The following is a 14,870-nucleotide window of genomic DNA, read 5'->3' on the forward strand; positions in this document are numbered from 1 at the left end:
TATAATACATATGAACCTACAAATATATTGAGGGGTTGTCATGTGGGTATTTTGAACTTTTTAAAATTAGTGCAAGAACTTGAAAATTTTTAATGGTGGAAAAGAGAACTTGAGGAATAGAAAAGTTGAAGATTGGAAAAATGAGTAATTCATACAAATTGAAAAATTTGAGAATGGGAAAATGAACAACTTGGGAATCTAAATAAAAATGAAAAAATCAAATATGAATGGAGCGTCTTCCATTGCGTTACACGATGCATGACGCACTCAATGCGTCACTATATCAAACTCCCTAGCACCCAAACGACAAAATGCAGTAAAAATAATTTTACCATGGCTTCCAGAAATTTTATCATAAACTTCTAATTTTCTCGTGAAACTTTCCTTCTCGAAAAATATACATCAAAGGCCAACCTCCATAATTTAATAATGACCGAAGTAAGACATCTCCCTTGGTACAACTGTCGATCAATGCATAACCAAAGAAGAAACTTGGCATGAAACATCAAAGATCAATTAAGTGGCTCTTCTTTCAAGAAGCGACGAAACTAGTGCATCGAATAAATTGCTTTCTAGGAGGTCTTGGCACACGTCCTACCCGTTCAGCATACATATATGTATGTCGTGCAGGTGATCCTGATCTGGACGTTCCGTACCGATAATGTGCAGAATAAAAGGACGTTAAAATTTACGCTCGCTGTCTAAGCGTGTTCGAAATGGAAAATTATAACTTTATGGTAAAGGAACGGTGGCCGTTTTCCGCGCGAGTCGGAAACTCCTCTCGAGTTGAGGAAGGCCCGTAACTTCTCGAGGACATAAACTGGCGCGCGCCAAGTCGTCTGCTCGACGAGACAACCACGGAGAGAGCCAAAAAAAAACGAGAACACCAGGATTTCATAGGGAAAAGAGGAACGGAGCTAATGTCGAAACAAGAGCGAGAGAAAGGGGGAAAAAGAAGAGTAAAAAATGGTCGAGGAAGAAACGGCACGAGCGTATCGCTTTGTTTCGCAGCTGGAGGCTTCTATAGACCCCATGGGTCGAAAAAAAGCTACTGTGGAAAAACTCGGAATGAAAACAATGAAAGGGATCTTTATGCGTGAAAATTAGAAATATCAAGACTTTCGATGAAATTTTAATGTCAGTTTTTGGCTGATGTGATTGAGTGATGTTGGAAAATTTTAGAGACTTAGAAATTTCGGAATTTGAGAATTTGGGGATTTTGGAATTGCGAAGCGTAGAAATTTGGGGGTTTAGGAATTTCAGAGCGTAGAAATTTGGGGATTTTGAAATTTCGGAGCGTAGAAATTTGGGAACTTGAGAATTTGGGGATTTTGGAATTGTGGAGCGTAGAAATTTGGGGGTTTAGGAATTTCGGAGCGTAGAAATTTGGGGATTTTGAAATTTCGAAGCGTAGAAATTTGGGAACTTGAAAATTTGGGAATTTTGGAATTCCGGAGCGTAGAAATTTGGAGGTGTAGGAATTTCGGAGCGTAGAAATTTGGGGATTTTGAAATTTCGGAGCGTAGAAATTTGGAAGTGTAGAAATTTCGGAGCGTGGAAATTTGGGAATTTTTGAATTTCGGACCGTAGAAATTTGGAGGTTTAGGAATTTCGGAGCGTAGAAATTTGGGGAGTTGAAAATTTCAAAATTTAAGAATTTGGAGATATAGGAATTTCGGAGCGTAGAAATTTGAGAATTTAGGAATTTCAAAATTTAAGAATTTGAGGATTTTAGAATTTCGGAACGTAGAGAGGGTAGTTCAAGAATTTCAGAATTTTAGAATCTATGAATTTTGGAAAATTTGAGGAAAAAATGTTAATATTAGTTTTTAGCCGACATAATTGAGTAATATTTGAGAATTTTCTCGTCTTTATAAATTTTTTCGTAAATTATGTAAGTGCTGTGTTGTATAATCTAGTTACATAAAGTAGGCTCGATTGATAAGTAATCGATTAACTCGTTGAATCTTGATAGAAGAGAAATAATAAAATTCATCGACTACAATCCACACTTAGTGGATTAAATTATAATTAAACTTGGCCTTGTTGAATGCTGGAGGGAATTTCAAATTACTACGGGAAAATGGAGTGTCCCATGCGATGAGTATTAATACGGCTAAAAGCGGTTAATGACAGTATCCTTTTATAAACTCTAATTAAATTATCTACACTGTACACGTGTACGTGTAAATGTAATTTTCGATATTATACATATAGGGTGTATAGAATATACTGTATATACATACTCGATGTACATAATACATAATATAAATAATATATACATACTCTATACATAATACACATAATACATACATACTCAATATTTGATACTTGTATTCAGAGCTATTTTAAAATCGCTATCTTTCATTCAAACGTACATCTATCTTATCAGACACAAATTTTTCTTTATATCTGATATCTTTTACGAGACTTTTCTTTACATCTGATATTACATATTTTTCATCATATTTTGAATTAATGTATCATACTATTTTGAGATACATTTATATCATCGCTTTGTTCCAGTGCTTCGAAATCGATCATTGTTTTCTGTAACTGGCAACCAGCCATTTTATATTGAGACTAATATCGAGGTGTTTGCATAGCCTTTTTCTCCGTACTTTAGCTCCAATCTGATAAATCGGGGGTTTGCGATAGTTTTATGTCATGAAATCGCGTTTGATTCAATAGAAAACCCAATGTTTCGTGCACGCCAACTTCATAATATACAGTGTGCCTCACAACTGGTGTAAGTTTCAGAAAGAAGTTGTAGAGGACATAATTCTGAACTTTCCTTTTTACAAACATGGGGTTTGAAGCTTTTAAATTTGAAAGGGATAATGATGCTTCAAACCTGATTTTTGCAAAGGAAATTTAATACCATCTAAAATACCTTTTCCGAAAGAAACACCAGTTGTGAGACACCCAGTATATTTAGATATGTGACCTCCATCCATTTCCAGGTCCCGATAAAAAGCAAGCCATGTAAACTCGATTCGCCTGCAAAATCGTTTCCAATATCCTCCCTTTTCTCCTGCAAGCTGGAAACGGAAGAAAATGACACGATCGTCATTGAAAATTCAAGCGAATCTCAAAAAGCCGGAAAAATGGAGCGGCGGGAAGCTTTTGAAAACCGCGACGCTTGCATCTCTTTTCATGCAAAAAGCATCGCGAAAACAAAACGTTGATCGATCCGCGCACGTCGAAGCAACAAAACGGCGATGCGGCTGATAAATGATACGGAACACGGCAAGAGGGGCAAAAGCGTTCTCGAACTTGTTCAATTTCTTCGGAAATTGCAGCACCGATCCTCTCGGCCAGAATAATGGAAGGTTACGCGCGAAAAATATGCTCGCTTCGTGACGTTGCTCGCGCGAACGTGTTCCATCTCCGGAAAGAGTTTTCCTCGAAACGCGTCGGCCACTTACAACTTTGACAGGGAACACGCGGATTCGGCGAGTGCCAGGGATTTGCACGCTTTTCTCGTAACGTTTCAGCCTCATTCTGCTTTTATTCTCGAAAGGACACGACGCGGGGAAAAAGGCGAAACTTCTCCAAGGCTTTCACGATTGCTTGTTCTTCGTGCTGTAACCGAATATCCCTCGGAAAGAACGTGTTGGTTTACTTGAAACGGATCCTCCATGCGAATTGCTCGGTCAGGGGGAGAATCTGGTCTACGAACTTGGAAAAATTAGAAGAATAAACTGGTTTTTAATCATCTGCCACAGCTATTTTTATTCGCAGCGTTTTCATCTCAAGGGTTGCTTTTCGTCTTTTTTCAAATTGTGATCACATTTAATATCTTAGTGGATAATGCAGTTGAGGACTTCTTTTAAGTTGAAGATTTTTATCGTTCAGAGTAATTTTATATGACAGAGTGACTATTTATTGTAGAAACATTTGAAAGTTACTTATATGAATATGATGGATCAATATGCAAATATTATTAAACATTCTATTCTGGAATGAAACATCAAATCATCAAATTTAAATAACAAGTCAAAAACATCAAATTATTAGACTTCATATGTAGACAAAAGTCTAAAATTAATTCAAGATATAGAAGATGTAGAATTTCATCAAATGTTTAGATTCCGAAATTTCTAAATTGCAAATTCCCAAGTTCGAAACTTTCCATAATGGTCACATTGGCACCCGCGTCTAAAATCCTAGTTACGCGAGCAATGAATGTAGGTCGCCACGCGATCTGAGCATTTCGGAAACGCGTGTTTCATCGAGCATTAGAACAACAATTCGAAGATCGTGGTTAGTGTAATCGGCCAAGAATTTGTGATCCACGGACATTGGAAACCGTTCCAATAACTCTTTTTGCTAATAACCGCAAAGAACCCACAAATAAATGAAAAACCTACAAGTACTTTAAACATCCCTAAAATCTTCATCACCGCTTAACACCGTATTAATTACTTCAACAAGGGTTTAGCCTTAATTACTTCGATATCTCCGTGATAATTGAAAGCGGTCCTTAACCGTGAACTTAATTACTCCGAGCAAAGTAGACAAACTGAGGAGCGTACAACGGTATACAAGTGGACGTCTTTCAAATTAGTCCGAGGATTTCCGGCGAATTTGTACAAAAGAGAGTTTCGTAAAAGTTTGCATGCTTCGTTGGTCCAAAGAAGGTGTATAAGCTAAATCCTATTAAGAAGAGAACACAGAGGTAGCATGGTTGAAACGTGATTAAACTTTTGAAACGTTAAGTACATCACCTTTTAGGTTCGCGTCTTAATGCGTCTCTTCCTTGCTTTTGATCTCCCGTGTTGCTCCATTTGCAAGGAACCTGCGTTTCCCCTATCGAGTTTCCAACTTGTTGTTCCATTTGGCTTTCGGCCGTGGAGACATCAAACGCCAAGGTAATTTCGTAGGTGTCAACGGGTCAAGTGCTATGGCTGAAGCAATGACGAACCGGCAGGAAGAGAGCACTTAGGGTGGAATAATAAGGAACCTCGTTACGGTAACAACGAACCCTGAGTCTGCAGAAAATGTCGTCTAATCGTGGAGCCTCGGTTAATTGCACACGTTTCTATTTATCCTTGTTAACGAAACGCGTGAAATTCGTCGCGAGCAATTCTCTTACTGGTATTGGACAGGAAATGCTCGATCAACGTTCTTCTATTTTACACGCTACAGCAAAGATGGTTGCTGTTTGTGAGTGTCAGGTGTGGAGGACAAATAAGAGGATGTTTGAACAGAAATCTCCTATTTGCATGCAAATTTCGTACACAATTGCATATGCACATATACTGTAGATACAAGCATATGTACACATGCATCCATACATGAATATATATGGTCACATGCATACATTCATACGTGCATGTACATATACACATATGCTTACATTCATACATGCATGTATACACGTATGCTTATATCCGTACATGCATGCATATATACACATATGCTTACATACATACATGCATATATACACATATGCTTACATGCATGTATACACGTATACTTATATCCGTACATGCATGCATATATACACATATGCTTACATACATACATGCATATATACACATATGCTTACATGCATACATGCACATATACACATATGCTTGCATATATAAAAATCTGATGATTTAGAAATTTCAGAGCCCAAAAATCTACATCCTTAAAAGTTTCATAACATATGAATCTGAAGACTTACAAATTTCAGAGAAATTTCAAAAATGAAATTTCATAGAAATATTAAAAATGTAAAATGCGAAGAACCTTTGATCCCACGTGACAATCTGGTAAAATCCGAGACCATATTTGGGGTTAGATTCGGTCCTCGTCGGTCCCCAGATAGTTACGTTAGTGACACACACGCGTGCGACCCCGATGCACTTCTGCACCCGCATGTTCACGGACGACGACACGCCGCCACGTAACTTTGGCGCATTAACCTGGCTTCCCGCCATGCCGCGTCATAAATACGGGTTAACGATGCTCACCATGGCTCGTGATAATCTTACTCAGGAAACTGTATTGCAAAGAGTTATGAACTTATGCAGAATTCTATGTTCGGAATCATGCCCATTAGGCTCAAGTGTCAAGGTGCTCTTTGATCGCGAAAGAAGAGCACTTCATCCGCTTTGCTGCTTCTAAATTAGTTCTCGCATTCTATTTACATATGTATCACGTTCTTTGCCTTACTGATATATCAAGAAACTTTGTTCGAAAAGAAAACTTAAACGAACAAACTCGTTCCACGACTTTTATCTTTCACGATCGAATTAACTTCTCTTAATAATTTGCAGCTGCTGACGGGTCTTTAAGGAGTTCTTGCAAGTAGCGTGGATTAGTACAAACTGTTGTATAAATAAATTCTTGTAAGATATATTAAATTATTGGAAAATACTTTTGATTTTGTTTTAAGTTCAACATCAATGTCGGTATGTTTGAACTTTTGAAAGGTTAAATTGTTGCAATGTGGCAGAGATATTCACTATCTTATGTTCATGAATCATTAATTCCATATGAAGAAACTCGAAAATTTTATCTATTATCAAGTGATGCACACTTAACGTCCCGTGTATCTAATGATCATGACAGGTTAGCATTTGAACAGTCTTGTCGTTAAGTATCATAGATTACTGTTTCCCTTGCAGAAGATCAACGACTGAGTATTAGCAGAAAGATCTAAAGTCCCAACGAGCTGAAACGATCCCCGAGCCGAATACATTTGAATACTTGAAGAGGATTGAATAATCGCGCACAATCAGAGAATCTATTATCATACGAAAAGAGAAGAAAAAGATCACTGCTGTAATAAGCGATTAATAACATCTTTCGCTTGATATCCTTAAATCGTTGCAAAAGGACAGAGAATTGAGCGAACGTTCAGCTAAATTAAATAGCAGCATTCGAAGTTTGCTGCGATCGACTCGATCGTCTAGTAATATCAAGGATAAAAGGAAAGAGACGGCGGATGAGAAACGAGAACTGAAAATGGAGTACCGGACGACTTTGAACGATACTTAAAACGAGAGATACGAGTCAGTGGCGGGTTGCGTGTCGAGCGTGCGCGAGCGGAAACACGCTGCTCGGCAAACAGCAGCTGCGAGCGGAATCGCGGCCGCATATGCGCTTATTTGAATAATTAAGCAACAGCCTTACGCAAATCAGTCGAACCGCTGCAGAAACGAGGGAAACTGATACGCAGAACCTCCATTATCCGAAGCAATCGGGAGACCCAATTGTTCGGAGCAGCGAACTAGCCGATCAATAGATTGCTCGTTCTTCTGGCGTTGATCATTGCTTTGAACGAGGGTATCTTTTAGACATTTTCTTTTGTAAATTATTTGCAGATCTTCACTGACATTTGCAGATTTTTATCTTCACTGACTTGTAGGTGATCAAGGATTTGAAGGAGCAGCTTATACTGTACTTGGTTAAGGATTAATTGAATTTCTTAACCCCTTATACTATGTCAGGTACGTCAGAACCATGTCCGAACAGCGTTCCTTTGCTGCAATAGAGAAATCTAACATAAGCAAACATTTATTAGTTCTAAATTTATTCTCAGATAAACCATGACGTAAATTTCGTAATCAAACTTCTTTTGACTTTTCAAATTTTGAATCTTCAGTTTAGCTGCTTCTATATTCACAAAATACTGCACTAATTTTAATTTGAAATTGAAGCTCTATTTTACAGAGTATCGGTAGATGTTGAAATTTCCAAATTTCTATTTTACAAATTTAGTAAAGTGATGTAAAGATAGGGGATGGAGTCATACTGTACTTGGTCTAGGATTAATTAAATTTCTCAACCCCTTGCACTATGACTTGTCAGATGCGTCAGAACTAATCACAGCTACAATATTAAAACAGACAGAGTTGAAATGTTATGTCAATTTGGTGTTACGCAATCGTTGACTATGCTGATGGACTTGAATAATTGTACTCCAAATTGAATCGTATTAATTCGAGTAAAATTGATCACGAAGTACGAGTGCGTCACGAGTCATACTCATCAAGGCATTAATTTGAATATTTGAATTCGATGAAATTTATGCGTGTTCGAATTATTCGGAAATAGTCTATCAAATATATATGCAAATTTGAATATGTGCATAACACGTGCAAGAAATATTATTTTTATATGAATACGAACACATTATAAAAACGTTATGAAGACAGTAATATTTTGATTAATGTAATCCGCTCTCCTTATACAGTTATAAAAATGAACATTTATTTCGACAGTCTAGAATTAATAATTAATACGCGAAGTTGCGATAAGTGTATTAAGTATACATTGATACATGATTTAATAATTGTACATGGATATAATTTAAATTGCAATAAACTGTAAGAAGCTTTTCATATTAATGAATCGCGGAGTTCGAGTGCGTCATGAGTTCGTCAAAATAGTGCAAGTTGCAAGATCCCTATAGCCCTAAGTCCTTAAACCTAAACTTAAATCTATACAGTAATGACGCAGAAACTCCAATAAACTTAACTTACCAAAAAATTGAATCCCAAAATTTCTACAACTCCAAACACCCTTACATCACTCCATATACCCATTTCAGTACATCTAACCGCATCCGTAGCATCAAATGGTAATTTAATCGGTAACTTATCACTTTCTTATTAAAGAAGTTCACGAAAGTTCGTCGAGCGGCCGAACAAACGTTCCGTTTTTCCCATCCAATGTAAAACAAAGTTTCTTTTAAGTACGAAGATTCGTTAGCAACTTGCGAGCATTCGATTTCCTTCCAAGAAACATCGCTTCCGGTTTCCCGCTCTGAAAACCGGTCGCTGTTTGTTAGGAAACTTTAACGAACAAAAAGTTGAGCCAATATACACCGCGATTGTTTCGAGATACTTTTGTTCTTTTCCATGGACCAGTTACTTCACGTTCTCGGCGCGGTGCCATTTGCAAAGGCTTGACGCAAATTAGTCGCAATTATTACTCTCGTCGCGTAATTACCGGGGACTATTTCGATTCCTATCACGGACTCTCGATTAACTTTCTCGGAGACATTGTTAACTCAAGCTGTTTTATACAATCGTATCATCGAGTTGACGACATAGACTTGACGACCAAGTCGTGATATATGGTAGAAACAATAGCAATTGATACTGTAATAGAGAAAATTGATTGGTAACAAGTAGACAAATTATATAAATTGCGTGATAAATGGAGAAAATAATAATAGACGCATACACTGTAATACAGAGAACATTGATTGGTACGGAACAAGTAGACAAATTATACATTGTATAAATTGTATAAATTGTGTGATATATGGAGAAAATAGTAATAGTTACATATACTGTGACATAAAGAACATTGCTTTGTACGTTTATGTTTTATGAATCTCCTTTATGTTGAGTAATATAAAAATTAAACTCTCGAATCTACAGAAAAAATGTTTTTACAACTACCAATTATTATGAGCTGCCCGTAAAGAAATACGCAGGTAATTAATTGTTCGTATTACCTTCATTATCCTGTTCCACCATTATTTCTGGCGGAAATCCTCTCGGTAAGGACAAGGACTTTAACTCACCTGTAACAGAAGAAAATAAGCCATGATTAAAGATTTCCATTCCGGTTCGCGATAAAATATCAATTTATGTCTTATAATATGATTACGTTTACGGTTAAGAATGTCGGTACTTTGATGCTTCTGTTAAGGATTGACGACTTCATGGAGCATCAATCCGATAACCACCTATACTGACCCTCGACTACTCCCCTTGAATGAGTCGGCAATCGAAAGAGTGGAGGCCGAAATTAATGAAAGCGTTTCCATTGAACCCTACTCGGGTCAAGTGCATGATACTCTATCGAGTGACCGTTCGAGCAAGGCCAATCCAGCCAATTAAACCAATTTCGACACCCCTCTGATCCAGGTACAGATCGTACGAAAATCGCTTCGACAAATCTTCAATTTTCGTTCTACCATGTTATGAATATCTAGTTTGATGGATTTTTTTATTTCAAAAATTTATTGTAATTAGATCAGTCAAATGATGGAACTAGTGGTGTATTTGCGAATGTGTTTAACTATCTATAGCATTCAAGTAGATTATAATTTATATTATCTTCGTTTCTATTTTTAATTTTATTTCGAGTTCGTTCTTGGAAAGGAAGTTTTCTTTCTTGAAATGTTTAAAGAGATCTCTCTTGAAAGGGCAATTATCAGATTGTTGTCAAATGGATTTCGCAACGTAGACAGCGTGACATGTAACCTAAGGTTTAAGGCGACTGACAACTCAAAGGTCTTTACGTACCAGGAAATTTATGGAGTTTTAGATTTCTAGATTTCCAGGTTTTTAGATTTACAGGTTTATGAATTTCTATACTTCCAAATAATCAAATCCCCAAACCTTCAAATTTGCAAATCTTCAAATTTCAAAACAATGAACTCCCATCTTCCCAAACCCTCAAATTCCCAAATCTTCAAACTTTCAAACCCCAAACTCTCAAATTCTCAAATCCTTAAACTCCTATCTTGCCAAACCCTCAAATTCTCAAACACCTAAATTCCTAACCCCCCAAACTTCTACCTTCCCAAATCATGAAATCCTCAAATTCCCAAATCCCCAAATTCCAATCTTACCAAACTCTCAAATTATCAAATTCTCAAATCCTCCAATCTCCAAATTCTCAAACCCTTAAACTCCTATCTCCCCAAACCTCCAAACACTCAAACTCCAAAATTTCTCAATCTATCAAACTACCACCAAATCAATACCGAAGATTCCTAAACCTCGATCGAATCACGTTCGAAAGTACATCTCTAAGCTCATTTCAAAAGAGCATTCCCCTACAGTTATTTCTCCGAGTCAGAACTAATTTTTGGATAGCTGCATTACAGTTGGAGAACAAGACCGCTCGTGTGAACGATGTAACCGCACGAGGCCGGTGCAACAGGATTGCATAGGTGGAACAATTGTACCGGTCGGATGGCCCTGATCTTTATCGAGCCCGATCGCATAATTTGCGGTTTTCGTCATGAACAATTAAGCAGCCTTCCGTCGCCTTGGAAGCAGAAGCGAGGACGTCGCTGCCCATTATTCGGATGCTGTTATTATTTCGTTAACGATTGCAAAAAGGAACAAAGCTCAGTTGCATCATGGACTAATTGAACCGCTATAGAGTCTCGATTACGGTTCGATTGTGCACGCAACTTGTGTTATTACGTTCGATCGGTCCTTTGAAGTCGCTGATAGATTGTTCGTTGCGACTGATATAATGGCATAATTACACACACCTGTGTACTAGATTTTAACTGGGTAACGAGTTAATATCTGTGTTACAACATGTCGTTCATTTCGACGATTTAATGTATCGTTGTTTGAAATTTTGAAGACTTAGGGATTTTTGAAATGTGGATATTTGGGGTAGGTGCGGAATTTGAGGATATGGGAATTTGGGGGTTTTGAGAGATTAGGAGTTTGGAGTTTGGGGATGACGGATGGGGAAAGTTAGAAATTTGGTAGAAATTCAAGATTGTATGTGTATTTAGGAAGATAGGAATTTGGGGATATTGGGATTTAGGAAGATTAGGATTTGGGAAGATTGGTATTTGGGGATATTGGGATTTGGGACGATTGGGATTTGGGAAGATTGGGATTTGGGGATATTGGGATTTGGGAAGATTGGGATTTGGGAAAATTGGGATTTGGGGATATTGGGATTTGGGAAGATTGGGATTTGGGAAGACTGGGATTTGGGAAGATTGGAATTTGGGAAAATTGGGATTTGGAAAAATTGGGATTTGGGAAAATTGGGATTTGGGAAGATTGGGATTTGGAAAGATTGGGATTTGGGAAGATTGAGATTTGGAAAGATTAGGATTTGGGAAGATTGGGATTCGGGAAGATTGAGATTTGGGAAAATTGGGATTTGGGAAGATTGGGATTTGGAAAGATTGGGATTTGGCAAGATTGGAATTTGGGAAGATTGGGATTTGGGAAGATTGGAATTTGGGAAGATTGAAATTTGGGAAGATTGGGATTTGAGGATATTGGGATTTGAAGAAATAGAGATTTAGTAGCATAGGAATTTGAAAATATCGAAATGTGGTAATGTCAAGATTCAAATACATAACTATTCAAGAGTATAGAAATTCGAAAATATATGGATTCAGAAATTCTACTAAAAATGGGTTTGAAGGTATGAAGATTAGCAAATACAGAGAATTGCACTTATAGAAATTTGAAGACCACAAAATTTTCGAACTTTGTAATTACGATTCAAGCTTATCAAGTAATATGTGAGTCAAACTCTATAAACTCTGAAACCTAGTACCTCTCCACTTACAACCCAGAAACTATAACCCCACTACAAGTATACGAACTTGCAACTCTCAACATACAAAAATACCCAAAACCTCAAATAATCAAGATCTAAAAAACTTCCAAAATTTAAAAGTCGCCACATTTGCATACACGACCCCATTCAAAGTTGCATTCAGGCGCAGTTTCGCCGAAACGTTTGGACCACACCCCATCGTATCGAATGTCCGCAGCAGAGAAGGTCGTGGGTGTAAGAGCAGCAACGATCGGTCTTTCAGAAGAAGGCAAGTCTCTGAAAGGTCTAAATGGGTGGCGAATGATGCGCCAGCGGTTTTCATGGACCGCTATAGATAGCGCACGACCGACGAGACGGCCGGTGTCATCCACGCGAAACTGAACGCCTATTCGTCGGAGCGCTGACACCGAAGGAAAACCGGGTCGCCGGTAATTAATTCACCTTTGACTTTTCACGCCCCGGGGCGAAATTGATTTTCGTTGCACGCGACCGCTGTTTACCGCCACCGGAAATTACTGTTTGCGAATCTACAATTGGTTTTGAATTCGTTCGAGTTTAGCGCGTCCAGCGTGATTTGTTTGTGGAAACCGATGCTTATCAAAGGAACAATGAATCATTTAAACTGGTCGAAATTGTTTTTTCTTTTTACTTTTTTGCCTCAGTTTTTGGACAGTTTTATAGCGGTAGGTTTGTGACAAATTGATATTTTTTGACTGCGTCACGGTTTGCAGAGATATTTTTTAATAATCGTCAGAGATGGTGTATCAACAGAGACAAACATATTTTTTGATGTATTTATTAATATTTAATATTATTTTTGAAATGACGTTTTTATCGAAGAACAAACACATGAATATATGTATTACGTATTTATATATCAAACTCATATATGATAACATTACCTACAATAAATGATGTACAACATAACATATGATCACATTTATTGATACAAGTGGCTTTTTAGTCATTAGTATAAAATATCGCAAGTACCATCAGTAATTAATTATATCAGTTATATTACAGTACTATGAAGTAATAAACTTGTAGTATTATTTGTAAAATAATAAAATTATGAAATAACGTTTTTATCGAAAAACATAGTCCATTAACAAAGTTCATGAAATGATATACAAAACTTTGACGTTCAGTATAGAAAAAGATACCTGATTCTAAACCATTTCATAAAAATATTTCATCAAAATAAAAGTTGAAGCCATAATTTGAAGTTTCACCAAGAAAATAAGAACGAAAAGGTGGTGTGGAAAAATGGTGCAAAGTTTCCCCGGTAAATCGCGCGAAGCAGCTCTCGAATGGGAAAAATTCCCCTTTTTTCTCGCCGTGTAGATCGACAATTAACATGCAGCTGGGTCATTGTTTCACAGACGGTTTCAACCCGTGCCACTGCCATTTTTGCGTAATCCGGTGAAAGCTGCATTCGAGACTCCTCTAATTTCCACGCGACCGCTCTACTTTCCTCTTCAACTCGCGTCTATATACGCGCGATATTTCTCGCGTATTGCGTGCTCGACGAACCTTCCAGTCACTTGACAGTGGAAATTCAACAATTACGTATACCGCGTAATAAATTGACCGGTAAGCTGGTAAATCTCTATATTTTCTTTAAATGATCTATGCTTTTAGAATATTTGACTATAGTGGCTTTTTAATGTAAATTTCCAATAAGTTTGCAATATTTTCGAGGTTTCAAGTGTCCAAATCCATAAATTAGTAAATTTCCAATTTCTAAGATCTTTAATTACAAAATTTGCAAATATCTACATTCTTGGTTCACAACTTTCTATATCTCTGAATCCCCCATTTCCAAACTTCCAAATTTAAAATTTCCCAAATTTCCAAGATACCAAATTCTTTAGATTCCAAATTTCAAATTTCCCAAATTCCCTAGCTTCCAAATCCCAAATTCTCCAAATTCCAAATTCCCCAGCTTCCAAATTCTCAAGCTCCCAAATTCCCTAGCTTCCAAATTTCAAATTCCCCAAATTCCAAATTCCCCAGCTTCCAAATTCTCAAGCTCCCAAATTCCCTAGCTTCCAAATTTCAAATTCCCCAAATTCCAAATTCCCCAGCTTCCAAATTCTCAAGCTCCCAAATTCCCTAGCTTCCAAATTTCAAATTCACCAAATTCCCTAGCTTCCAAATCCCAAATTTTCCAAATTCCAAATTTCCCAAATTCTCAAGCTCCCAAATTCCAAATTCCCTAAATTCCCTAGCTTTCAAATTCTCAAGCTCCCAAATTAAAAATTCCCCAAATTCCCTAGCTTCCAAATTCTCAAGCTCCCAAATTCCCTAGCTTCCAAATTCTCAAGCTCCCAAATTCCCTAGCTTCCAAATTTCAAATTTCCTAAATTCTCAATCCCCCAAATTCCATAGCTTCCAAATCCCAAATTCTCCAAATTCCAAATTCCCCAAATTTCCTAGCTTCCAAATCCCAAATTCTCCAAATTCCAAATTCCCCAAATTTCCTAGCTTCCAAATTCTCATGCTTCCAAATTCCCAACTCCCCAAATTCCTAAATCCCCAAATCCCAATCCCCATTAAAAAAATGTCCAAACTCTCAAAATACC

The 14,870-nt window shown here is 37.3% G+C and overlaps 1 protein-coding gene across 2 annotated transcripts in view; it reads right to left on the bottom strand.

The window, feature by feature from the left end:
* The window catches only part of raskol (Ras GTPase-activating protein raskol), a 203,487-nt gene that overhangs the window by 178,319 nt on the left and 10,298 nt on the right, over positions 1-14,870 (bottom strand). For both annotated transcript variants that reach the window (XM_076531012.1, XM_012289657.2), the window contains one exon: positions 9,464-9,532. In XM_076531012.1, coding sequence (XP_076387127.1) covers positions 9,464-9,532 — 69 coding nt within the window. The remainder of the gene's footprint in view (positions 1-9,463; positions 9,533-14,870) is intronic.

This window comes from Megachile rotundata, chromosome 4 (genome assembly GCF_050947335.1).
Source record: "Megachile rotundata isolate GNS110a chromosome 4, iyMegRotu1, whole genome shotgun sequence".
NCBI classification, from domain to species: domain Eukaryota; kingdom Metazoa; phylum Arthropoda; class Insecta; order Hymenoptera; family Megachilidae; genus Megachile; species Megachile rotundata.